The sequence below is a fragment of the Hippopotamus amphibius genome, chromosome 8, assembly GCF_030028045.1.
Source record: "Hippopotamus amphibius kiboko isolate mHipAmp2 chromosome 8, mHipAmp2.hap2, whole genome shotgun sequence".
Taxonomy (NCBI): Eukaryota; Metazoa; Chordata; class Mammalia; order Artiodactyla; family Hippopotamidae; genus Hippopotamus; species Hippopotamus amphibius.
The window spans coordinates 19,416,054-19,440,936 of NC_080193.1; the positions used below are offsets into that span (position 1 = coordinate 19,416,054).

Below are 24,883 nucleotides of genomic sequence, written 5' to 3' on the forward strand. Positions count from 1 at the left end.
AAGCACGCAGGGAAGGAGGCCGTGGAACAACAGAGGCAGAGACTGGAGGGGTGAAGCTGCAAGCCAAGGAATGCTGAGGGTTGATGGCCACCACCCTAAGCCATGAAGAAGCAAGAAAAGGTTCTAGCGAGAGCCTCAGAGGGGGTATAATCTTGCTGACTCCTTAATTTCTTGCGTCCAGCCTCCAGAACTGTGAGAGAATACATTTCTGTTGTTTAAGCCACCCAGTTTGTGGTACTTAACCCAGTTTGTAGTTAGGGCAGCCCTAGGAAACTAAAACAGGTGTCGTTTGAACTAAGGCTAGAATGATGAGAAAAACATAACCGTAGGAAGATTTAGGGGGAAGAATATTCCATGCAAGGGCAGGAATACAAATAACTGGCTGGAGAGTACCAATCCAGAGGGGAGAGAGAGGAGATGTGACTGGAAAGCTAGGCAGGGATAGATCTTGCAGGCCCATGCAGGGGAGGGGAGGGAATTTAGATTCAGTTGGCATTGAGGTGGTTGTCATATGAGCGACAGAAACAACTGTCAAGAGAGTCACCCAGCGTCTTACAGGGCAGGACCTAGGATGTATTAGTTGCAGTAAATAATGACAATATGAGATGACAGGGCCCTCTCTGCGCTTCCCCGCCCTGCCCGCCGACCTTGCTGGATGGTCAATGTCAGTTCCAGCATTCCAGCCCGTCTGGCTTGGGCTCAGTTAAGGCAATGCTCCCTCCCCGCAATCTCCTTTCTCCCTCCCGACTCCCACGCACCCCAAATACACACAGTCTAAGTTGAATAAGTCCTACAAACGCGGTGTGCGGACAAACTCCCCACCCTAACTAGGCGAGAGAGATTCTGGGGGCGCAGAAGCTTTCCCAAGGGGGCAGCGTCAGACCCTTCCACGTCCAGCAAAGCTACGGCCATCCCCCTGCCGGCGCCCGGCGCGCGGGGGCGGCGCCGGGGAGGAGCGTGCGCATGCGCGGGGCCCGCCTCCCGGCGAGGGGGTGGGGCGGGCGCCCAGGGCCGGGGCTGTGACGTCAGGTGCGCGCGTGGCTCCCGCTGCGCAGGAACAGCTGGCGCTTCGGAAGGCGGCCGGCAAGCGGACAGGCGTGGGGTGCTGGTGGCCGCCGCGCCAAGCTGCGGGAGCAGCCGCCGCCGCCTCACACCACTGCACCATGTCCGGCCAGCTGGAGCGTTGCGAGCGCGAGTGGCACGAGCTGGAGGGAGAATTTCAGGAACTGCAGGTAGGACCGGGCCACCTGGTCCCGAAACTCTGCTACCTGATGTGCAGGGTATTCCCCTTCCTGCTTCCCCAGCCCGGGCGGTGGGAACCGTCAGGGCCCAGAGGTTGCCCCTGGCTAGGCCCTGGGGGGCTGGTGGTCCGCGTGGGCCGGCCACCTCCCATCTCCCAGCACTTCAGTTCTTCATCCACTTGGGGCGCCGGGTCGAAGCCCCGCATTCACCCGCCCTCGCACAGGCTCTTTGCTCTGCGCTGCAGAAAGTTGGTCTGTGGCCTCTGAGGGGAAGTTCCAGGCGTGTCCATGTGGGGGAGGCCGGAGGGGACAGGTATGTTTGGGGACTTAGAGAGAAAGCCCAGCCCCCACCTCCTCGGGGGTCTCCCCTAACCCCACCAGTGCCCACCAGTGCCCACCAGCTTATGGCAGCTCCACTCGCCGCTCACTCTGGCAGGCCAGCCCTCTCCTCTGCAGCTCCATTTTGGGAGAATTGCCCCGGAGCCTTGAACCTGTAAACTCTGCTTAGGGGTTAGAGACCCCTGTTCTCAATCTTTGGGGCTCCTGCGTCTGCGCCCGCATTTGCGACGCTGCTGCAGGCCGAGTGTGGCTTTGTGGATGACATCTGTCACTTGTCACAGGTGGATTGCCTCCCTCAGTGATAGAGGCTGCTCCCAGCCCTCACCCGTTTGGCCCGGAGCCTTACACTGGGTGGGGTGAGAGAGGGCCCTTGAGAGAACGGCATTGCAGCTGCGGGGCCATGGCAGGAGGAGTTGTTCCTGATAGGAGGTTCGCAGAGGCCTCGCTACCTACTCTGGTAATTAGAGACCAGGAAACCTTGGGGTTGGCCAAGAGGGATGCCTGAACCATTTTTGGAGATGGGGCTGTTTCCTCCCCAGCTACTGGATTCTGTCTGTTTTCTCCGGAGTTGTGCTCTGTTTGCCTGAAATCACATGGAACACCCCCAGCCCGTTCCTTCCAGTCCTCAGCTGGAGCAGTGACATTTTGCCTGTCCATGTAGCTCTTGTCTGCAGTTTGGTTGGCCTCTTACTGTGTCCAGAGGAGAGAAGGGGAGATTGGCAAGGGTGTCTGTGATGGGCTTTCTAAACATGATGTTGTAGATCCCAATGAATAGAGAGAGGGGTGCTGGAGAGACCGAGTAGGAAGGGGGTTGCTGTTTTAGGTGTGAGCAGAGAGTAAGGTACCAGAAGCCGAAGGGTATGCTTTTCTTGGCCTCTCCAGCACATGTGGGTTTGTGCCTTTCCTTCAGGCCAAGGGCTTAGGGCCCACTCAGTTCCCAGGGGACCCCTCTGGCTCCACTACCATCAAGAAGACTCAGCTTCTTCTTCTTTTTAAAATATTTATTTGTTTATTTCTTGGCTGCATTGGGTCTTGTTGCTGTGCTTTGGCTTTCTCTAGTTGCGGCGAGCAGGAGCTACTCTTCGTTGCGGTGCGTGGGCTTCGTATTGCGGTGGCTTCTCTTGTTGTGGAGCATAGGCTCTAGGTGTGTGGGCTTCAGTAGATGTGGCTCACGGGCTTAGTTGCTTCTCGGCATATGGGACCAAACCCGTGTCCCCTGCATTGGCAAGTGGGTTCTTAATCACTGTGCCACCAGGGAAGTCCCTGGAGACTCAGCTATTTCTTTTTTTTTTAAATTTATTTTATTTATTTATTTATTTTATTAGCTGTGTTCAGTCTTCGTTGCTGCACACGGGCTTTCTCTAATTGCGTCGAGCGGGGCCTACTCTTCATTGTGGTGCGCAGGCTTCTCATTGCGGCGGTCTCTCATTGCAGACCACGGGCTCTAGGCGTGTGGGCTTCAGTAGTTGCGGCACATGGGCTCAATAATTGTGGCTCACGGGCTCTAGAGCGCAGGCTCAATAGTTGTGGCGCACGGGCTTAGTTGCTCCATGGCACGTGGTATCTTCCTGGGGCAGGGATCGAACCCGTGTACCCTGCATTGGCAGGCGGATTCTTACCCACTGCGCCACCTAGGAAGTCCCTCAGCTACTTCTTAACACTTTGTCCTGCTAGGTTCTCAGGTCATGTCCAGCTGTGAAGCCACGGAGGGTATTAGGGTCGGGAGCTGGAGAAGAGTTTTGCTATGTGGAGCTTTTGTTGTTCATAATTCCTTTTCCTGGCCCTGCTTTAGGAAGAGGAGGAGTTTAACACTTCAGAGCTATGCAATTAATGCAGTTAACAGCAATTAGCTAGTCCTGCAGGCAGAGGTTGCAAAGAAGACGATTGATTTGTTGTTATGTTCTTACTTGGTGTCTCTGGGGCTCAGGTGTGTGAGGGACAGAGAGGAATTGGGAATTAATCCTGGATTTTGTCCCCTGGTGCATAGCAAGGGTTGTAGAAGGGCTGACCAGGTGGAAACTGTGATGTCTGCTGCTCAGGGCTTCAGCAATGGGGAAAGTGGAATGGACTAGGTCCAACTTCTCACCCCTCTAACCCCCATAATAAATGTGAGCGCTCTGAACTCCTGAGATGAAAGTTTCTAGAATTATTCATATAGTAAGTATAAGTATGTGTTATATGTACATCGTCATTATGTATGTGTTGGGTGGACTTTCAGTTATGAGAGGTTTGTTGGGGAACAGAGAGGTCACAACAGGTAGGCAGGTGGGCAAGGTTAACAACAGGAAGGGTCTTTTTTTCCCCAGAAAATCCCAGTCTATCTTTTTTTTTTTAAACTAATTAATTTATTAGGTTGCTCCTGGTCTTCGTTGTGGCTCGCGGGCTCCTTAGTTGTTGTTCGCCAGTTCCTTAGTTGCAGTTCATCGGCTCCTTAGTTGTGGCATGCATGTGGAATCTAGTTCCCTGACCAGGGATTGAACCTGGGCCCCCTGCATTGGGAACTCAGAGTCTTAACCACTGCACCACCAGGGAAGTCCCCCCAGTCTATCTTAATTTGCCTATATTTGTCTCAGAATCTGAGATTTGTGGGTTTCATGTTTGTATCTCTCTGATTCTGTCTTTCTTGGGATGATGTATAATGTCTCTCTGTTTCACCTCTCCTTCTCTTTTTCCAGTGAAGGGAGAAAAGAGGAAATCTAATTTCAGACCCTAGAGGATTTGAAAGGTCTTTGGAATTCCTCCCCACCCCTAAAAAGTCATAATCTCTGGGGCTTTCTAGAGGAAAGGATCTGTTTTCTTTGGCCTGTGATTTGCATCTGCCAGGAGCTCCCTGGACTCAGGGGCAAGGTCGAATCACTGTGAGGACTTTGGTTTTGGCTGGTTGGGGTTTTGGCCATGCCGGTGAATTGAGCGTCGGGCTGAGACCAGTGCGTGTTTGACCCTGTGGCCTGTGGTGTGACCACAGAAGGTCACTTACAGATGTGGCGGCAGGTGATTTAATGAGCATTTCCCGTCTTGCATCTCTGGAAGCCTGACCTCGTCCCTCTGCACCCAGGAAAGAGGTGGCCCGAAGAGACCTTCCCCGAACCCTGACCGCACAGAAATGCAGGGCTTTTATTACCAATGAAATGGGCATCCCTCTGGCAGCTGTGTATAGAATCGACATGAGGGGGACAGGGTGGAAGCAGGAAGATCAGTATTATTTTATTAAAACCCTGTAGGTCCAAGAGGGAGGGGATATATGTATACAAATAGCTGATTCACTTCATTGTACAGCAGACACTAACACAACATAAGTCAAGGTGATGATTACCTCTGAGGGGAGGGAAGGAATAATCACAGCCAGGGGCACAGGAGAGCTTTGGGGGCTATCCCGTTTCTTGACCTGGTTGCATGAAAGTTTGCTCTGTGAGAAATTATGGAACTGTATTTTTGTGTGCACTTTTCTGAATAGATGCTATATTTCACGATAACACTGTTCAAAGTAAAAAAAACCCCAGAAACCCTATGAAATATATCCTGTTATACCCATCTTACAGAATGAAAAATATACCTCAAATCATGTGGCTTGTAAGTACTGGAGTCAGGATTCAAACCCAGGCAGTTGAACATCAGAGTCTGTACTCTTTTTTTTTCTTAATTTTTATTGGAGTCCAGTTGATTTACAATGTTGTGTTAGTTTCAGGTATACAGCAAAGTGAATCAGTTATACATATCCATATATTCAATTTTTTTTTTTTTAGCCTTTTCCCATATAGGCCATTGCAGAGTATTGAGTAGAGTTCCCTGTGCTATACAGCAGGTTCTTATTAGGGATCTACTTTATATACAGTAGTGTATATATGTCAGTCCCAATCTCCCAATCTACGCCCCCCTACCTTGTCCCCCTGGTAACCATAAGTTTGTTTTCTACATCCGTGACAGTCTATACTCTTAACCACTACCCAAGACAGTTCTGTGCCCTGGGTACTCTTTTGTATCTCTCCTATGTTGTATTGCCTTCTGGGCCTCTTTTTCTAGAAGTGGGTTGTGTGGAAAGAACTCTGGACAGGGAGTCAGGATTCCTGGGTTCAAGCCTGAACTCTGCAGCTGTCTAGCATCTGACCTTTAGCAAGCTGCCTCTCTGAGCTTTTCTTTATCTAGAAAACAAAGGCTGACAATCATAGCAGCAACAATAAGAGCTAACTATATGATACATGGATTATTCCATTTAATCTAAATGACAACCTGTTTTTATAGATGAGACTGAGGCTAAGAGATGTTAAGTAACTTGAAACTCGTGGAACCTGAATTTGAACCCAGGCCTGGGTATCCATCAGATACTTTTTGCATTTCTATCATATACTCCTAACACGGTGGGCTCCAAAAGTATCCTGAGACCCTTGGCTCTAGAAGGAAACTTTGGACTTGCGGGGACTCATTTCGTTTGTATGGAGCTTTTACATGATACATTAGTAAGGATTCTTAGTTGTAGGTGACAGAAACCCAGTTCAAACAGCTTTAAGCCAAAAAACCAAAAACCAAAAATAGTTTATTGGCTCATGTATTGGAAAGTTCAGTGGCAAATAGCTTCAGGCAAGGCTGGATCCAGGTGTTCCAGAGATGTCTGTGTGTGTGTGTCTGTCTCCTCTATGTCAGCTTCATTCTCAACAGTCTCTCCCATGTTGTTGCAAAGATGAGCATTGGCAGCCCCAGGCTGACATCTACCAGCTTAGCAAACCTCAGAAACAGAGCATCTTTCCCCCTTTAATTCGAGCAGGAGTTCCAGGGTCGACTATCATTGGCCTGACTTGGGTCATGTGATTATCCCTTACTTAACCAAACCCTGTGGCACTGATTGGCTGGGTCTTGGTTAACATGTCTCCCCTGGAGCCCAGGATTGGGAGCAGTGCTGTTAAAACCACATGAAATAAGAGTGGGGGAGGGGTGGTCCCATGAAGGAAAAGCAAAATACTGGTAGGAAAAAAAAAACCCAACAACAGAGAAGGATGCCGGACAGGTGTCTTTTTAGGGGTAATAGAAACAGTCTATATCTGTGCTTCACAGACTGTGTTAAGGCACCTCCAAGGAGCTGCAACAAGCTCACAGGGGCACTTGGGGATAATTTAAATTTTCAGGGGAAACACAATGACATCTGTCACATACTACTTAAACTGCTAACTTGGGGTAGTTCACAGCTGCACATTACATTATGCTACATTCTTTTTAATGATGTCATATCTTTGTGAAGTTGGGGATTTGGTGCTGATTAAAATCAAGTACTATGTGAAAATAAATTTAGAACAAGAAATGAGAGTGACAGTGTCCAGTCTATTCCCAAGATTTGAGAATTTGTGCAGAGCCCGACAGGCACACACATCAGTAAATAGTTTTGGTTACTTCAGAATGAAATAAAAATACTTTGTCAATTTCTGTGTATTCTTTTTTTCCCAAGAGGCTACTAAGTTGTTAGAACATAAATACTTTTCGGTTATTATTATTAGTATTAGTATTATTATTAAACCCTGTCAGTATTGGTTATCTCTTTATTTGGCCACACCATGCTGCATGTGGGATCTTAGTTCCCCAACCAGGGATCAAATGCATGCCCCTTGCAGTGGAAGCGTGGAGGCTTAATCACTGGGCTGCCAGGGAAGTCCCATTTTTCAGTGATTTAGCCTAAGGACTCTGTGATAAGTTTACTGAGACACTAAGGGTGGGGTGAACCAACAGTTTGGGAACCTTGTTTTATGTCTTGATTGTGGTGGTGGTTACACAACTGTATATATTTGCTAAAATTCATTAAATTGTACACCTGAAAATTGGTGAATTGATACGTAAATTACACCTGTAAAGCTGATTTTAAAAGATCAGTACATGGCCTGTTACATACATGTCATTCCCTAGCTCTTTCACAACTGAGGAAACTAAGAAGTGGCAGACCCTGGACATGACGTCAGTCTGACTCTTGAGCCTAATCACTTAACCATTATGATATCCTGCCTCCCAAATGCCTGACATGCGTGCTGATACCCCCATTTACTGCTCCTCTGATGGACATTACTAATCAATCCCGGCACATAACTCAGAATCGTTCCCAGTATAGAACTGATACAGTTTAGGTGAAGTCAGCTGGCCATCTTCAGCAGTGTTTCCATGGCAGTGAGTCTTAGTTCAGTATACTTGGCATTCAGAAATCTTTATTTGAAGTTGATCCCTTGGAAAGAGAACTATATAAATGCAATCTCTTGAAAACTTAGCACCAGCCACACCTGTAAGTCACCACATTTTAGTGGTGGCCGTGGCTCTGCTGTAATCTACTGGGTTGCTCACCAACTTGCAGTTCTCCTAGGCCAGGCCCTGTCTGAAAATGGCATATGACTTCATTGCTGGCAGTTAATTCTTCTTCCTCCTTCCTTCCTTCCTTCCTTTCTCTCTCTCTCTCTTTCCTTCCTCCCTCCCTCCCCCACTCCCTTCCTCTTTCTTTCTTTCTTTCTTTTTTTCTTTCTTCCTTCCTTCCTTCCTTCCTTTCTTTCTTTCTTATACTGGTTTTTGTGTGCACGTGGGGTTTTTTGTTTGTTTGTTTTTTGGGGATTTTTTTGGCCACACCACATAGGTTGCAGGATCTTAGTTCCCAGACAAGGGATAGAACCTGTGCCCCCTGCAGTGGAAGTGCAGACTCTTAACCACTGGACCACCAGGGAATTCTTGATTACTAGCAATTCTTGCAAGAAATATTGACTCAGAAGTTGTGACTCAGCCAAGTTGTGTTAAGAGGGCATCTCCAGATGTTTCACACCTGTGCTGGGACCTGGAATCATTAACCTCTTCTTCCCAGTGGGGCAGAGTCTGGGGCCTCAGAGGACAGGAGAGGCGGCAGATCTCCAAATCCTCCAACAGAAAGTTGAATGTTTGAGTCTCCTATACATAGTATGAAAGGATGGTAATTAGACATGTAGGAAAGCAGCTGTGGGCATCCCAGCTCACAGAGCCAGTGTTAGTGTCTGTTTGTCTGTCTGTCTCTCTGATCTATTCTGCATTTTTATAAGTAATATATATCCTCATGGTTAAAAACTCGAATACGAGATATGTATAAGAATTCTGTTAACTGCTAAAAACTGGAGGGCTTCCTAGGTGGCGCAGTGGTTAAGAATCCGCCTGCCAATGCAGAGGTCACAGGTTCAATCCCTGCTCCAGGAAGATCCCACATGCCGTGGAGCAACTAAGCCCGTGTGCCACAAAAAAAAAAAAAAAAAAAAAAAAAAAACTGGAGACCTGACTGTCCATCAGAATGGATAATTCCGCTGAACATCCAGAGTGTGGTATGACGATCAGAATGAATAAGCCAGAGCCATGTGTGTCCACATGGATAAGTGTTTTAAAAAGAAAAGCAACACTGAGGGAAAAGTTGCCAAGGAGTATATATATAGTACATGTATAATAAAGTTAAAAGCATTCAAAACAATGCTGTGTTTTGCTTACTGATACATGTCTGTGTAGTACAGATATAAAGGGAGTGATACGGGCCAGATTCAGTATAGTGGAGATTTGGGCAGGGTCCTGGCAAGAAGCAAAGCACTCTTCTTAATGGATGTCATTGCAAAGAGTTTAAGGAGGGGGCTGTTTACAGACGTGTGGCAGTTTGAAGATGAGGCCCCCAGAGCTGAGACCAGTCCTCATCCTAAAGGGGCAGAGGGAAGGGACAGTTAGCAGAGCTTGTTGGGGGGAAGGGGAGCTGCAGGACAGGAGCTGTAATGGTCAAAAGCTGTAGCAAAGCCGGAGGCAGGAGAAACCAATAACCCAGCCTCTCTCTCCTCTCGCCCTCCAGTCTTCTGTCCTAGCACCTCATTGACTAAGGAGGAGGCAGAACAAGGGAGCCCAGGAGATGCAGTCGGTATGGGTCAACCTTCTAGGGCACAGAGAAAGACAGAATTGATCTGGGGTGGGGCTGGAGGTGGAAATAGCCAGCATAGGGGGCAGAGGATGGGAATACCATGTAGAAAGAATACGTAGGGGCTTTCAGCTCTTTGTGCCCTGTTATTATTTTTTAATTTAATTATTTATTTATTCATTTATTTATTTTTATTTATTGGCTGTGTTGGGTCTCCGTTGCTGTGCGTGGGCTTTATGTAGTTGCAGAGAGCAGGAGCTACTCTCTATTTCAGTGTGCAGGCTTCTTATTGCGGTGGCTTCTCTTGCTGTGGAGCACGGGCTCTAGGTGTGTGGGCCTCAGTAGTTGCGGTGCGTGGGCTCAGTAGTTGTGGCTCACGGGCTCTAGAGCGCAGGCTCAGTAGTTGTGGTGGCACAGTGGTTAAGAATCCGCATGCCAATGCAGGGGACATGGGTTTGAGCCCTGATGCGGGAAGATCCAACATGTCATGGAGCAGCTAAGCCCATGCACCACAACTACTGAGCCTGCTCTCTAGAGCCCGCGAGCCACAACTATCGAGCCCATGTGCTGCAACTACGGAAGCCCGTGCACCTTGAGCCCATGCTCTGCAACAAGAGAAGCCACTGCACTGAGAAGCCCGCACCCTGCAGTGAAGAGTAGCCCCCACTTGCCACAGCAAGAGAAAGTCTGCACACAGCAATAGAAAGTCTGCACACAGCCATGAAAACTCAACTAGGCCAATAAATAAATAAATAAATAAACTTGTTAAAACAAACAAACAAACAAAGCATGCATTTACCAAATGACCCAACAATTCCATTTCTAGGTATCTATCCAAGAGAAATGAAAACATATCTACACATAGATTTGTATGTGAATGTTCATGACAGCATTATTCATAATAGCCCAAAAATGGAAATAACCCAAATGTCCAACAACTGGTGAATAAATAAACAAAATGTGCTATAAATTCTGAGTAGCAATTAAAAAAACAGATACATGCTACAACATAAATACACCTCAGAAACATTATGGTACATGAAAAGCCAGACACGAGACCACATATTATGTGATTCCATTTATATGAAACCTCCAGAAAAGACAAATCTGTAGGGACAGAAGGTGGGTTAATGGTTGCCAGGAGCTAGGAGGAGGGGAGGGTGGGGAGTGAGTGCTGGTAGACACTAGGGATCCTCCTGGGTGATGGAATGTTCTAAAACTGGATGTGGTGATAGTTGCATCATTTGGTAACTGTGTCACTGCATTGTACACTTAAAATGAGAATTTTATGACATGTAAATTATAGTTCAATAAAGTTGTTAAATAATGATGGTTTAGGTTCTTGATTTGGTAGAAAAACTCTCAATATGGTTGTTCAGAGATCTACATTTTTAGGTGCCTATTTAGTTACTGGCTTGATGAAGGATTTATTCAGCCAGGCTCCAAGTCCTTGTTTTTGGCATCTTTAAAATGACAGCGCCCATGGCAAGAGCTTGGTAATAATGAGTCCAAGATATATGGCTTCTCTTCTTACCTGGTGTGGTTAACTTTGCCCAGAAGGAAAGCTCTGTCCTTTGGCATATTAATCTAGATTCTGACACTTGCCTTTTAAGTGAAGACACTCAGCCCAAACTGGGAAAGCCAAACAGAATAAAATGGCATTCGTTTGCTTATATTAATTGGGAAGTCAAAGGTATACTGTCTTCAGATAAAAGCCGATCCGGGGGCTTAAATGAAACCATCAGGGCTCAGTCTTCGTTTACCTCTCCATCCTGTTTTCCTCTCAGTTGGATTCATTCCCAGGCAGGGCAGCCCCGTTAGCTCTGGGCTCATATCCTGCTACCTTGAAAACTAGGGGAAAAGAATTTCTTTTTTTTTTTTTTCAACAGTTATGATAAAAGCCCCACAACTGAGTTTCATTTTTTTTTCAAATAAATTTATTTATTTATTGGCTGAGTTGGGTCTTCGTTGCTGCACGCGGGGTTTTTCTAGTTGTGACGGGGGGGCTGCTCTTCATTGCGGTGCGCAGGCTTCTCGTGGTGGCTTCTCTTGTTGTGGAGCATGGGCTCTAGGCGCATGGGCTTCAGTAGTTGCAGCGTGTGGGGCTCAGTAGTTGTGGCTTGTGGGCTCTAGAGCGCAGGCTCAGTAGTTGTGGCACACAGGCTTAGTTGCTCTGCAGCAGATGGGATCTTCCTGGAGCAGGGATTGTACCCCTGTCCCCTGCACTGGCAGGCGGATTCTTAACCACTGCACCACCAGGGAAGTCCCTGAGTTTCATTGGTTTTGAATGTTTATCCATGAGTCAACCAGCCGGGTTAGGAGGCTGATGTTCTGATTGGCCAGGCCTGGGTCATTTGCCCTGGCACCCGGGGTAAACCGGGCTCCTAGCCAGATCTCATGAGCAGAGTGTCGGGGAGGGATGGATTTCCAAAGAAACCATAGGGACATTAACCAGAAAGGGAATAGCTGCCGAGCTGGCAAAAACAACAGAGAGCTTCCATCTGGCGACTGTTTGCATTCAAGGCCACGAGGCTGACTGAATGAAAGGCGGGATTGGTTTGCCTCAGTGTGGCTCATCCTGCTCCTTGAAAAAGCATCTCAAAGCACAGGTCCAATTGAGGGTCTGCTGAAGACATCCTCATGTGCAGAGGGCAGCCAGGGACTCTGAGGGAAAACAGGAATTGTATCCTGCACCCCACCTCCCAGAACCACCCAATGGACAGCGCATCAAGAGACTGCTGTCATAAAATGGTGCAGCCTCTCTGGAAGATGGAATGGCAGTTCCTTAAAAAAATTAAGCCATACGATCAATAACCATATGATCCGGAAATTCTACTTCTGAATGTACACCCAAAAGAATTAAAGGCAGGGACTTGAACGGATATTTATACACTCATGTTCATAGTAACATTATTCACAATATCCAAAAGATGAAAGCAACCCAGGTGTTCATCGGCAGATGAATGGATAAAACGTGGTACATACATACCGTGGGATACTGTTCAGCCTTAAAAAGGAAGGACATTCTGTTACATGCTACAGTGTGGATGGACCTTGAAGACATTATGCTATGTCTAAATAAGTTAGGCACAAAAATATAAATACTGTATGATTCAATTTATATGAAGTACTTAGAAGAATCAAATTCATAGAAATAGAAAGTAGACTGGTGGTTGCCAGGGGCTGGGGGGAACAAGAAATCGAGTTTTGTGACGGGTTTGGAGTTTCATTTGGGATGATGAAAAAGTTCTGGAGGTGGATAGTGATGATCGTTACTCAGTGATGTGAGCATATTTGATACCCCTGAGTTGTACACGTAAAATGGTTAAGATGGTAATTTTATGTGTATTTTATTATAATTAGAAAAATTAAAAAATTTTTAATGATTAAGTTGGTAAATTTTATGTTTATATATATATATATGTATTTATTGGCTGAGTTGGGTCTTCATTGGTGCACGTGGGCTTTCCTTAGTTGCGGGGGCCGGGGGCTACTCTTCGTTGCGGTGCGCAGGCTTCTCATTGCAGTGGGTTCTCTTGTTGTGGAGCACGGGCTCTAGGTGCACGGGCTTCAGTAGTTGCGGCACGGCACGTGGGCTCCGTAGTTCTGGCTTGCAGGCTCTAGAGTTCAGGCTCCATAGTTGTGGTGCACAGGCTTAGTTGCTCCATGGCATGTGGGATCTTCCCAGACCAGGGATCGAACCCGTGTCCCCTGCATTGGCAGGAGGATTCTTAACCACTGCTCCACCAGGGAAGTTCCTATGTTATATGTATTTTACCACAGTTGAAAAAAGACTGAGAGACAGCCATCTGGAAAAAAGTTAGAATCCAAGAAATAAGTTGATAATCTTTCCTGCTGCTGGTGGACTGGCACGAGGTGGAATCAGCAGAGACTGGGCGTGGGTGAGGAGTGCCCTGGGAATGGAGAGCATGTCACACTAAGGGCCTTGTGTCCCTGACCTCACGCTGTCCTCGAGGCTGGCAAATCCTGAGCCTGGAGCTGAGGACAGGACCGGAGGTGGCGTCTCCAGTATCGAATCTCCCCTGGGAAGTGGCTCTAGCCAATGGCAGAGGGAGAGAAAGACAGAGAACTGTAATGGATCAGGAATGACTGTATGTGCCAGGGGACAAAATTATGGGAAGGGCCATGGACTTCCCATCCCTACTCAGTCTAATGCCTTAGAATTGGACAGAAAATATCACCAGTGAAGCATTAGAAAAGCGCCTTTAAGAAAGTCAGTGGGGGGACTTCGCTTGTGGTCCAGTAGTTAAGAATCCGTGTTGCAATGCAGGGGCCGCCAGTTTGATCCCTGGTCGAGGAACTAAGATCCCACATGCCACGAGGCAACTGAGCCCGTGCGCTCTGGAGCCTGTGTGCCACAACTAATGAGCCTGCATGCTCTGGATCTGGCATGCGGCAACTAAGACCCAATGCAGCCTAAAAATAAATAGATAAATAGATAGATAGATAAATAAATAAATAAATAAGAAAGAAAATCAGTGGTGGGGGGGGAGTCCCTGGCTGTCCAGTGGTCAGGACTCTATGCTCTCACTGCAGAGGGCACGGGTTCGGTCCCTGGTTGGTTGGGGAACTAGGATCCCTCAGGCCATGCAGTGCCGCTAAAAAAAAAAAAGAAAGATAGTTAATGGGGGTAGCATTGAGTGTTGGTTGGTGAGGTGTGGAAGCTGTCATATGCTGTGGGTGGGAGTGTAAATTGGCACAGCTACTCTTTGGGCAGTTTGCCAAGATCTGTTAAAACTAAACACAAGCCTGTACCCTGTGACCCAGCAGTTCCACTTCTCTTCCCCAGAGACACTTGTGCGTGTGCCCAGGGAGAGAGTGCAAGGATATTATTCAGTGTTGCATTGTTGGCTGTAGTCAGAGACTGGAAACAACCTAAGTATCCAGTGATATGAAAATGGCTAAATAAACTCTCGTATGTCCACAGCATGGAGTACTGCACAGGTCTAAAAAAAATGAGGTACATCTATATATTCTTACATGGGTAGATCTATAAGGCATATTGTTGAGTAAGAAGAGAAAGTTGTGAAATCATACCTATATTCTGATACTGTTACTAGATTTAAAAAAATCAGAATTATGTGCTTTAGGGTATAAGCTATGCTGCTGTAGCAAAGAGATCTCCTAATAAAAGGAGGTAACTTCTTTCTTTCTCACATAACAGTTCAGGAGGGGGTGTGGTCCAGGGTGAGTGATGTCCCAGTTATCTGTTGCTGCATAAAGCAACAGTAATTGCATTTTGCTCACAGATTCTGGGGGTCAGGAGTTTAGGCAGGGCATGCACTCCGTGAGGTCAGAGGCCTTAGCTGGAAAGACGTGAATGGCTGGGAGTAACTCACATGGCTGGGGCTGGAATCGTCTGGAGGTTTCTTGACCCTCATGTCTGAGACCTGAGCTGGAATAACAAGAAGGTTTGTCTTAGTTGGGGCTGTTGATCAGACTGCCTCCATGTGACTTCTCTACGTGGTTAGGGTTTCCATGAAGCATGGTGGCCTCAGGGTAGTTGAACTTTTTGTTCCAAGAGCTAGTGTTCCAGCACATGAGGCGGAAGCCACGTGGCCTTCCGTGACTTTTTCTCAGAAGTTGTATAGTGTCACTTCCGCCATTTTTTAAAAATTGAGGTATAGTTACAATATTGAATGTTTCAGGTGTACAGTATAGTGATACACAATTTTTAAAGGTTATATTTCACTTACGATAAAATGGTGGCTATATTCTCTGTGCTGTGTAATATAGCCTTGTAGCTTATTTATTTTGTGCATAGTAGTTTGTACCTCTTAATCCCCTACCCCTATCTTTCCCCTCCCCACTTCTCTCTCTCCACTGGTAACCACTAGTTTGTTTTCTGTATCTGTGAGTCTGTTTCTTTTTTGTTATATTCACTATTTTATTTTTTAGATTCCACATATAAGTGATATCATACAACATTTCTCTTTCTGTCTAACTTATTTCACTAAGCATAATACCCTCCAAGTCCATCCATGGCAAAATTGCAAATGGCAAAATTTCATTCTTTGTTATGGCTGAGTAGTATTCCATTGTATATATACACTGCATCTTCTTTAGCCATTCATCTGTTGATGGACACTTAGGTTGCTTCCATGTCTTTGCTATTGTAAATAATGCTGCTATGAACATTGGTGTGCGTATATCTTTTCGAATTAATTTTTTCATTTTCTTTGAATATATACCTTGAAGTGGAATTGCTGGATCATATGGTAGTTCTGTTTTTAGTTTTTTGAGGAACCTCCATACTGTTTCCACAGCGGCTGCACCAATTTACATTCCCACCAACAGTGTACAAGGGTTCTCTTTTCTCCACATCCTCGCCAACATTTATTTGTGGTCTTTTTTTTCTTTTCCTGACTTTTTGACTGTGCTGTGTGGCGTGTGGGATCTTAGTTCCCCAACCAGGGATCAAACCCGTGCCATCTGCATTGGAAGCACAGTCTTAACCACTGGACCACCAGGGAAATCCCTATTTGTGGTCTTTTTGGTGACAGCCGTTCTGACAGATGTGAGGTGATATCTCCGTGTGGTTTTGATTTGCATTTGTTTGATGATTAGCAATGTTGAGCATCTTTTCATGTGCCTGTTGGCCATCTGTAGTGCTCTTTTGAAAAAATGTCTGTTCAGATCTTCTGCCCATTTTCTAATCAGGTTGTTTGTTTTTTGGGTACCTTTGACATATTTTATTGCTCAAACCAGCCACAAGTCTACTTGTATTTAAGGAGAGGGAACAGAGACCCTACTTCTCTATGTGAGGAGTACTAAAGGATGGGCAGTCATGTGGGTTTTTTTTTAATTAATTAATTAATTTATTGGCTATGTTGAGTCTTTGTTGCTGCATATGGGTTTTCTCTAGTTGCGGCAAGTGGGGGCTACTCTTCATTGCAGTGCGTGGGCTCCTCATTGCTGTGGCTTCTCATGTTGCGGAGCACGGGCTCTAGGCGCGTGGCCTTCAGTAGTTGCAGCACGTGGGCTCAATAGTTGTGGCTCACGGGCTCTAAAGCACAGGCTCAATAGTTGTGGTACACGGGCTTCGTTGATCTGCGGCATGTGGGATCTTCCTGGAGCAGGGATTGAACCCCTGTCCCCTGCATTGGCAGGCAGATTCTTAACCATTGCGCCACCTGGGAAGCCCGGTCATGTTTTAAAACAATCACAGGTGGGAAGCTCTTTCACATGAGGTCACCCGGGATCCTGGTTGGTTTGCTGAGGAGGACACAGTGGGCTTTGTCATTTGTATCATGTGGATTCCATCTCTGGTTTCAAGGTAACTGGATCCTTTGTTGCCATATGCCAGTCAGGGAAAGAGGGAGTGGAGGGCAAGCCTTGTAAAAATGTGGTTCACTTATTCTTGGCAGAAAATGTTGACTTGACATGTGAAAACTGAATAGCTAGAAATTGCAGCTGTAGTGGTTAAAAAAAAAAATGTGGTTCAGAACTTAAATCACTTGTGTGTGCAACCTATTGGCTAACTCTTGGTCATACTGCTTTACCTAGCTGCAAGGGAGGCTGGGAAATGTCTGTTGCTGGACAGCTATGTGCCTGGCTACCTGTTATTAAAAGGAAGCCACAGGGAGATCGAGTGGATGCTTGGTGATGACCTAGAGGGGTGGGATAGAGAGGGGGGGAGGGAGCCTCAAGAGGGAGGGGATATGGGGATATATGTATAAATACAGCTGATTCACTTGTTGTACAGCAGAAACTGGCACAACATTGTAAAACAATTATACTCCAATAAGGATCTGAGGGGAAAAGAATACAAAAAAAAAAAAAAAAAGGAAGCAAAGGAGAATAAGTATTAGGGACAATGACTTTTTTCAACAGTTTGTACTTTTCATATACATGTATGTATAGTTACGTGTGTGTATATAGAAATAGGTCGATGTGGAATATAGAAATACACAGATACATAGAATACAGTCTGAAAGAATAAAAGGTCTAGAAGAAACGGGAAACAGCGGTTACTTCTGGAGAAGGGGGAGAGGACAGGATGGGGTATATTCAAAGCCGACTTTAGCCGTAGCTGTAGTGTTTTAATTTTTCATGAGGATAATGTCTTCACGTTTACTTGTGAAATTAAATATTAATTCACACTGAAGAGGGCCTGGTGAGCATCTGGCCGCTGATGCGGCAGTCGTGGTCTTATCTCACCATGACCCAACACCAAAGAGTGTCAGGAGGCAACGTGGCCCTTTACCCTCCAGGAGCCTCAGCTGGTGTTGCTGGGGACTCTCAGTCCAAAGGCTGTATAGTTGGGGGTCTCTCTGGCCCCACCCTCCTCGTCCAGTTCTGGGAGGTTTCCTTTATTACCAGCAAATATTGGTTGAACCTTGAAGGCTGTTTTGGCACGGAAGCCTCTCTCTGTACAGATGACTTATTAATTACAGGTGGAAAGCTGGTCACTGTACAGTGGAGAAGGCAGTTGGATACCGCCTCTCCCAAGCAATCAAAGTTAATATCACAGACAACACGTCCCTCCTGATGAGAGACACTGAGGACCCAGTGTCACTTTAGTGGCATTTCTGTCCCAAATGTGTACGCAGAATTCAATAATGAGGAAATATCAGACAAACCAAGGCGGAGGGACATTCTCCAGAAACAACTGGACGGAACTCTTTAAAAATGCCAATGTCACGAAAGACAGAAGTTGAGAAGCTCGTCTGGACTAAAGGAGGCCAAAGTTATATGAACAGTAATAGAAGGCGTGACGCTGAATTGGGTCCAGGGTCTGGGAGAAGTTGCCATCAAGAGATAGTGGGGATCCAGATTTGAATTTGGATGATACTTGAGGTCATAGTATTATATTGTATCAAAGTTACATTTTCTGTATTGATAATTGGATGTGTAAGAGAATGTCGTGTCCTTAGGAAATACCCTCTGAAGTATTTAGGAGTAAAGAAGCCTGTTGTCTACAACTAACTCCCAAATGGTTTAGAACAGGACTAGACAAACTTTTGGTGTAAAGGTCAAGTAATGAGGATTCTGGGCTTTGCGGGCCATGTGGTCTCTGTCACAACTACTCTTGTTCTGCTGTTGCGGTGCCACAGACAATATATAAATGAGTGGCATGGCTGTGGTCCAGTGAAGTTTATTTACGGATACTGAAGTTTCAATTTCATATACTTTTCATGTCATGAAGCATTCTTCTTTTGATCGATCTTTTCCAACCAGGCAGAAATTATTTCTAGCTTACTGCCCATACAAAATCAGGTGGTCAGATTTGGCTGGTGGGCTGTAGTTTACTGATGCCTGATACACAAAAAGAATACATAAAAACACATGCACACACAAACACACACATGGGAATAAAGCAAATATGTTGTAATGGTAACAGTTGGTGAATCTGGGCGAAAGATATAGGGGAGTTCTTTGTACTCTTACAATTCTTTTGGAAGTTTGACATTATTTATTTTATTTTTTATTTTTTGGTCACGCGGCATGGCTTGCAGGATCTTAGTTCCTTGACCAGGGTTTGAACCCAGGTCCCCTGCAGTGGAAGCCCGGCATCCTAATGACTGGACTGCCAGGGAATTTCCTGAAAATTTGAGATTATTTAAAAATTAAAAGTTAAAGGGACTTCCCTGGTGGTGCAGAGGTTGTGACTCTGAGTTCCCAATGCAGGGGGCCCGGGTTCAATTCCTGATCAGGGAACTAGATCCCACATGCCACAACTAAGGAGCCCATATGCTGCAACTAAGATCTGGCACAACCAACCAACCAAATAAATAAATAAATAGAATATTTTTTTTTAAAAGTTAAAAGAGACACAGTTTTCCTCTCTTGGGGCCCAGGAAGGAGAGAGTGAGGAAACTGTGTAAATCCAGGGGACTGAGCCCTCTCATCTGGGGGCCAAGGGAGTCTTGCTCATTCTCCCATGTTGCTCCTGATTCTTACTTATTCACTTCATCGCCTTCACTTTTTCCTTATTTTCTGGCTTAAGCTTCATATCTAGGAACCTGCTGGGCAGACATGAGAGTTTAGGCTCTGGCCTCACTGTCCAACCATCCTCTTTCTCTCTCTCACTGCTAAATACAACTCTTTACCACCCAAGCAAACAGCCACTTTAAACATGTTCATTGGATTATTGTTTTTTTGTTTTGTTTTCTTTTTAATTTTTTAAAAAATATTTATTTATTTATTTAATTTATTTATTGGCTGTGTTGGGTCTCCATTGGTGTGCACGGGCTTTCTCTAGTTCGGGTGAGCAGGGGCTACTCTTCGTCGTGGTGCTCAGGCTCCTCATTGCCGTGGTTTCTCTTGTTGCGGAGCACGGGCTCTAGGCGCATGGGCTTCAGTAGTTGTGGCACACGGGCTCAGTAGTTGTGGCTCACAGGCTCAGTTGCTCCGAGGCATGTGGGATCTTCCTGGAGCAGGGCTCGAACCTGCATCCCCTGCATTGGCAGGTGGATTCTTAACCACTGCGCCACCTAGGAAGCCCTGGATTATTGTTTTTTAATCTTATAGTCCCCGTCCCACATATTGTTTTCTCCAAATTGTTGGTATTTGTCTTCAGTTATCAAACCCTAGAGGAAATTGGTTGTTTCCCTGCATATGACATTATTTTGGGGGAGGTGTGCTGTGGCAGCAATGTTGAGAAGTGGCTGTGTTCCCTTCTCCCTGCACTGGGGTGAAGTCTCTTGTGTTTCTTCTGGCCTTGTGGCCCTGAATAGTTATTTCCAGGAATGAGATATTGAGTGTATTGGAGTGACTGTGCCCAGGATAGGGAGGCTTGGCTTTAAGGGAGGAGGTATGTCCTTCTTTTAGTTGACTTAGCAAGAACTCTCTTCATTGCTAGGATCAGAAACGCAACTCAAACTGGACTAACTGGAAAGGAATTTATTAACTCATATAACTAAGAGTATTAGATAGCATTACATTCAGACTTGGTTGAATGTAATGCTATCTAATACTCCAAGAGCTGAAATGATGCTATGAGAATGCTGTCATTTACTATGTCTCAACTCTGTTTTCCTGTTTGGCTTCATTCTTAGTGGGGCTCTCCCCACTCAGCAGCCCCAGGTGTACCGTCTACCAGATTAGCAAACCCAGGAGAAAGAGGGCATCTCTAAACCAGTACTTCTAGGTAAAGTCCCAGGGCTGACTCTCATTGGCTCATGCATCCACCTCTGAACCAACCAGTTACCAGGGGATTGGAGGATACTGATTGGCCAAGCCTGCATCACATGACCACTCTTGGCATGGGGACTGTCAGCTCTACTCAAATCATTTGGACTACAGATTGACAAGAGGTAGCCAGCCCTTCAAAGGCATATTTGATTGCTGTTCCCATCAGGAAGGATGGAACCTGCGCAGGAAAAAACAGCAGTTCTTTATTATACAAACGCTGTGCTGTGCTGCCTTCCTCAAATCCAGTCCCAATTTTATAAGCCATGTCTTTGATAGGTGTAGTTGTGTCATCTTAACTGTCAAACTGTGACTTCTGTAGTCACATCCCCTGACACAAGCAAACTGAAAAATGACCCCTTTATGTTCTCCTGCACACCTTACCTGGGCTACTCCTTCCCTCAGGAAACTCACAGGATCTACAGACAGAAGCTGGAGGAGCTGACCGCACTCCAGACTTTGTGCAGCAGCTCCATCAACAAGCAGAAGACTCGACTGAAGGACCTGAAGCACACACTCCAGAGGTAGGCGGGCTGTGACTCAAAGTCTCCCCTGTTTTGTTTTTGTTTTAATTGGCTATGTTGGGTCTTTGTTGCTGCGCGTGGGCTTCTCTCTAGTTGCGGCCAGTGGGGGCTACTCTTCGTTGCAGTGTGCAGGCTTCTCATTGCAGTGGCTTCTCTTGTTGCAGAACACAGGTTCTAGGCGCACAGGCTTCAGTAGTTGTGGCACACGGGCTCAGTAGTGGCAGCCCTCAGGCTCTAGAGAGCAGGCTCAGTAGTTGTGGCTCACGGGCTTAGTTGCTCTGTGGCATGTGGGATCATCCCGGATCAGGGATTGAACCTGTGTCCCCTGCACTGGCAGGTAGATTCTTAACCACTGTGCCACCAAGGAAGTCCCAGCTCCCCTGTTTTTGTTTGTTTGTTTGTTTTTTCCAGCTCCCCTAGTTTTAAGAGACAGAATTCCAACTCAAAACTGGCTTGAGCAGAGAATGGAAATTTTAATGGAAAAAACCAGGAGTGGCTTCGGGCATCACTGGATCCAGGGGTCAAAGGGTGTTTTTAGGGATCTGATTTTTTTCCTCTGAATTCTGCCTTCCTGTAGGTCGGCTTCACTCTCTGGCTGAGATGGTCACTGAGATGGCGACCAGCAGTGCCAGGCTTTGTTCTCTAGCCTTCCTTCCTACTGTCTTGGCCACCCCAGCAGAATAAGAACTTGTCTTTCACCCGAAGTTCTTTCTGGGTGCGATCCTCATTGGCTGGAATTGGTCATAGTGCCCATCTGCAAACCAGTCATTGAGACTCTGGTTAGACAAGCCTGGGTTATATGCTTAGTTTATGGGCCTGGGGTATGGGATGGCCCTACTTGAACCATGTGGAAGGTGGATGAGGCATAGTTCTCTAGAGGAAAGCTGTTATAAGAAGTCCTACTGAGCAGATAAAAATCAAGTATCCTTCTCATGAGTGTGGGGGCTCACCCCACCAGGCTCTCTGGTGAAGGGGGTGAGAAGTCCGGCACCCCTGGTTGGGATATATTTGAGCTCATGACTTATTTCCCAAGGCCAGGATCACCTGTTCACTTCCATGTCTTCATGGTTTGGGAAGTACTTTCATCCCCCATGGGTGAAGGGGTCCAGTGGATGCTGTGACCCCTTAGGGAGGCAGGAAAGCAAACTCTGAGTGGCTTGTCCGAGATCACTTAGCTGGGCCTCCATTCCAGAGTTTGTGACTCCTGGCCAATTCTTCCTTTCCCTGGTGGACAGTTTTTGGGATGGTTACCCATTGTACCCCTAACCTTGACTGACCATTTTGGAAATGGGGGCCCGTTAGTCATGGTGTAGACTGTGGATGATTCCATGTAATGATATCACCACCCTTGAAAAAACACATCTTACTGATGGCAGGACTCAAGAGTCTTTTGTCTGCCTAGGGTTTTTCAATCCTGGCACTGTTGATAATTCCTTGATGCTGGGGGCTGGCCTGGGCAACGTAGGATGTTTAGCAGCATCCCAGGCTTCTACCTACTAGATGCCAGTAGAACCCTCCATCCCTGTCTTGACAACCATAATGTTCCCAGACAGTGTCTTCATGGTTTGGGAAGTGCTCTCATCCCAAGTTTCCCCAGCTGAGAACCACTGGGTTGGAAGGTGGACCCATGAATTAGGGTCTTACAGCGAGGACCCCTGGAATTCTGAGTATCTATGACTTGTTTTTCTAGTTTTGAGATTAAATGTCACCAAAGAATAGCAGTCAGATCTTGGCTGGTTGACTGCTTATACTTTCAAAGCATCCTTCCTATCTGAACTCTTAGTCATCTTCAGGTTGCTCCTATAGAAGAGCATGGAGAATAGTATTGCCAGTAGGTATCCATTGAGCTCGTACTTTGTGTCAAATATTCTAAATGCTTTACATTGCATGTACTCACTTTATTCTCACATTGATATTGTCTTCAAGGTAGGACCAATGTTACCCCTGTGTTCGAGGTATGGAAAATAAAGCAGAGAGGTTAAAGGACATTCCCAAGGTCACAAGGTTAGCAGGGAGCCAGTATCAAACCCAGAGAGTACAGATGGAGTATTGAGGTCACGGGACACATTGAGATGGAAAGTTGAGAGGACAGTGTCCAGAGCTTCCAGATTCTTCCTCCAGTCTGAGTAATGCCCCTGCTTCTCTTACGCCCACACCTCTGACCACAGGTACAAGCGCCTTGCCAGTCGGGAGGAGGCAGAGCTTGTTCAGCAGTTGGGCGCCAACATCAAGGAGCGGCAGAACGTCTTCTTTGACATGGAGGCCTACCTGCCCAAGAAGAACGGGTAGGAGCTGGGGACCTACCCCCCCGACCCCCAACGCTGCGGGCAGATGCCCCGGCGTGGAGCACCTGGCCTGCATGACTCCTGCCTCCCTGTTGGGGCTTGAGTTTGAGGTGAAAGGAGGGAACACAGGCAGGAAAGAGAAGGAAGCTTCCTTACACGTCTCTCCATAAACCCAGGAGGGGACCTAAGCTCCTTCCATGTGGTAGTGACATTCCTGAAAGGGCTTTTTTTCACGGAACAAGATGAAAGATCTGGTTCCCAGGATCTGCCACATGCCTGATACCACCTGGGGTGAAGAGGGAAGGTGTTCTGTCTCAAGAGAACACATTATGGAGAGCCTGCTGTACGCGTGGCATTGTGCCGGGGGCTCTCCTGATGTCACTCATTTCATCCTCAACAACCTGGTGAGTCGGATCCAAGAATCCGCGCTCTGCAAGGTTCAGAGGAGAGGCGTTAGGGAGTATCTTGCCCAGGTGGCCCAGACCAGGTTTAGCTGAACCAGGATGTGAACACTAGACATTCTGAACCTAGAGCTTGTGTTCTTTACATCTTCCTCCTTCAGAGAAGTCCCATCTCCTTCCTCAAGTGACATCACTGCCACCCAGTTCCAGAGAGAGATACAATCCTTACAGTATTGTGTCATGACTTGACATGGGCAGCTAAAAGCTTGTCCCAGGAAGCACCCTGACTTTTTTCCTGGTTTGACCTAGCCCTGAGTCAGAGCCTTCCACCAGAGCCCTTTCTCTTGTCTTCTGTTTTGCTGTATTAAAAACTATATGTTTGAGTGGTAATAACTTTCTACAGAATGAAACAGCATGACCTTCTTTTAGAGTGTGGCTCAAATCCACTTTCCCAGCTCCAATCTCTGTAGTCCTCTGTGCATTTTACATTAGTCAGGAGTCCTTGGATTACAAATGACAGAAAACCCGATACTAAGTTGCTTAATTAAAAATAGGGGATTTAAAAAAAAATAGGGGATTTATTGGCTCATGTAACTAAAAAGTCCAGGTGTGTCTATAGGTATGGCTGGATCCTGCTGCTCAAATGATACTGTTAGGCTGTGTCCCTCATGTAGCTTTCTTTTTATTTCCACTGTGTGAGTTTTATTATTAGGCAGGCTTTCTCTATAAGCTGGCCCCAGCAGCTCTGTATTTGCATCCTACCCACTTAGCAAATCCAGCAGAGAAAGCCTCTTCGTTCCTTAGTAGTTGTGGAAAAAGTCCTGTTACTGATTTTCATTGGCTTAGATTGTGTCACATGATCACTATTGACCCAATCACGAGGTTGCACCACTTTGATTGGCCAAACCTGGGTCATGTGCTTTACCCTCCAGCCTGAGGGAATCGTGAGTCTCTGAAGGGAAATTGTACTGCCCTTCCAGGAAGTGAGGACTATATGCTAGGTGGGGAAAAATGAGTGGTCTTTTCACACCTCTGCTGCAGGTACACCAGACTGGGAGTGCTCTTAGAA

At 46.4% G+C, this 24,883-nt stretch overlaps 1 protein-coding gene across 2 annotated transcripts in view; it reads left to right on the forward strand.

Moving 5' to 3' along the window:
• The first annotated feature begins 1,024 nt into the window (after window positions 1-1,024).
• Window positions 1,025-24,883, forward strand: part of TMEM120B (transmembrane protein 120B) — a 48,256-nt gene continuing 24,397 nt past the window's right edge. For both annotated transcript variants that reach the window (XM_057745863.1, XM_057745864.1), the window contains exons 1-3: window positions 1,025-1,232; window positions 21,010-21,128; window positions 23,297-23,413. In XM_057745863.1, the coding sequence (XP_057601846.1) occupies window positions 1,164-1,232; window positions 21,010-21,128; window positions 23,297-23,413 (305 nt within the window). In that variant the 5' untranslated portion in view covers window positions 1,025-1,163. The remainder of the gene's footprint in view (window positions 1,233-21,009; window positions 21,129-23,296; window positions 23,414-24,883) is intronic.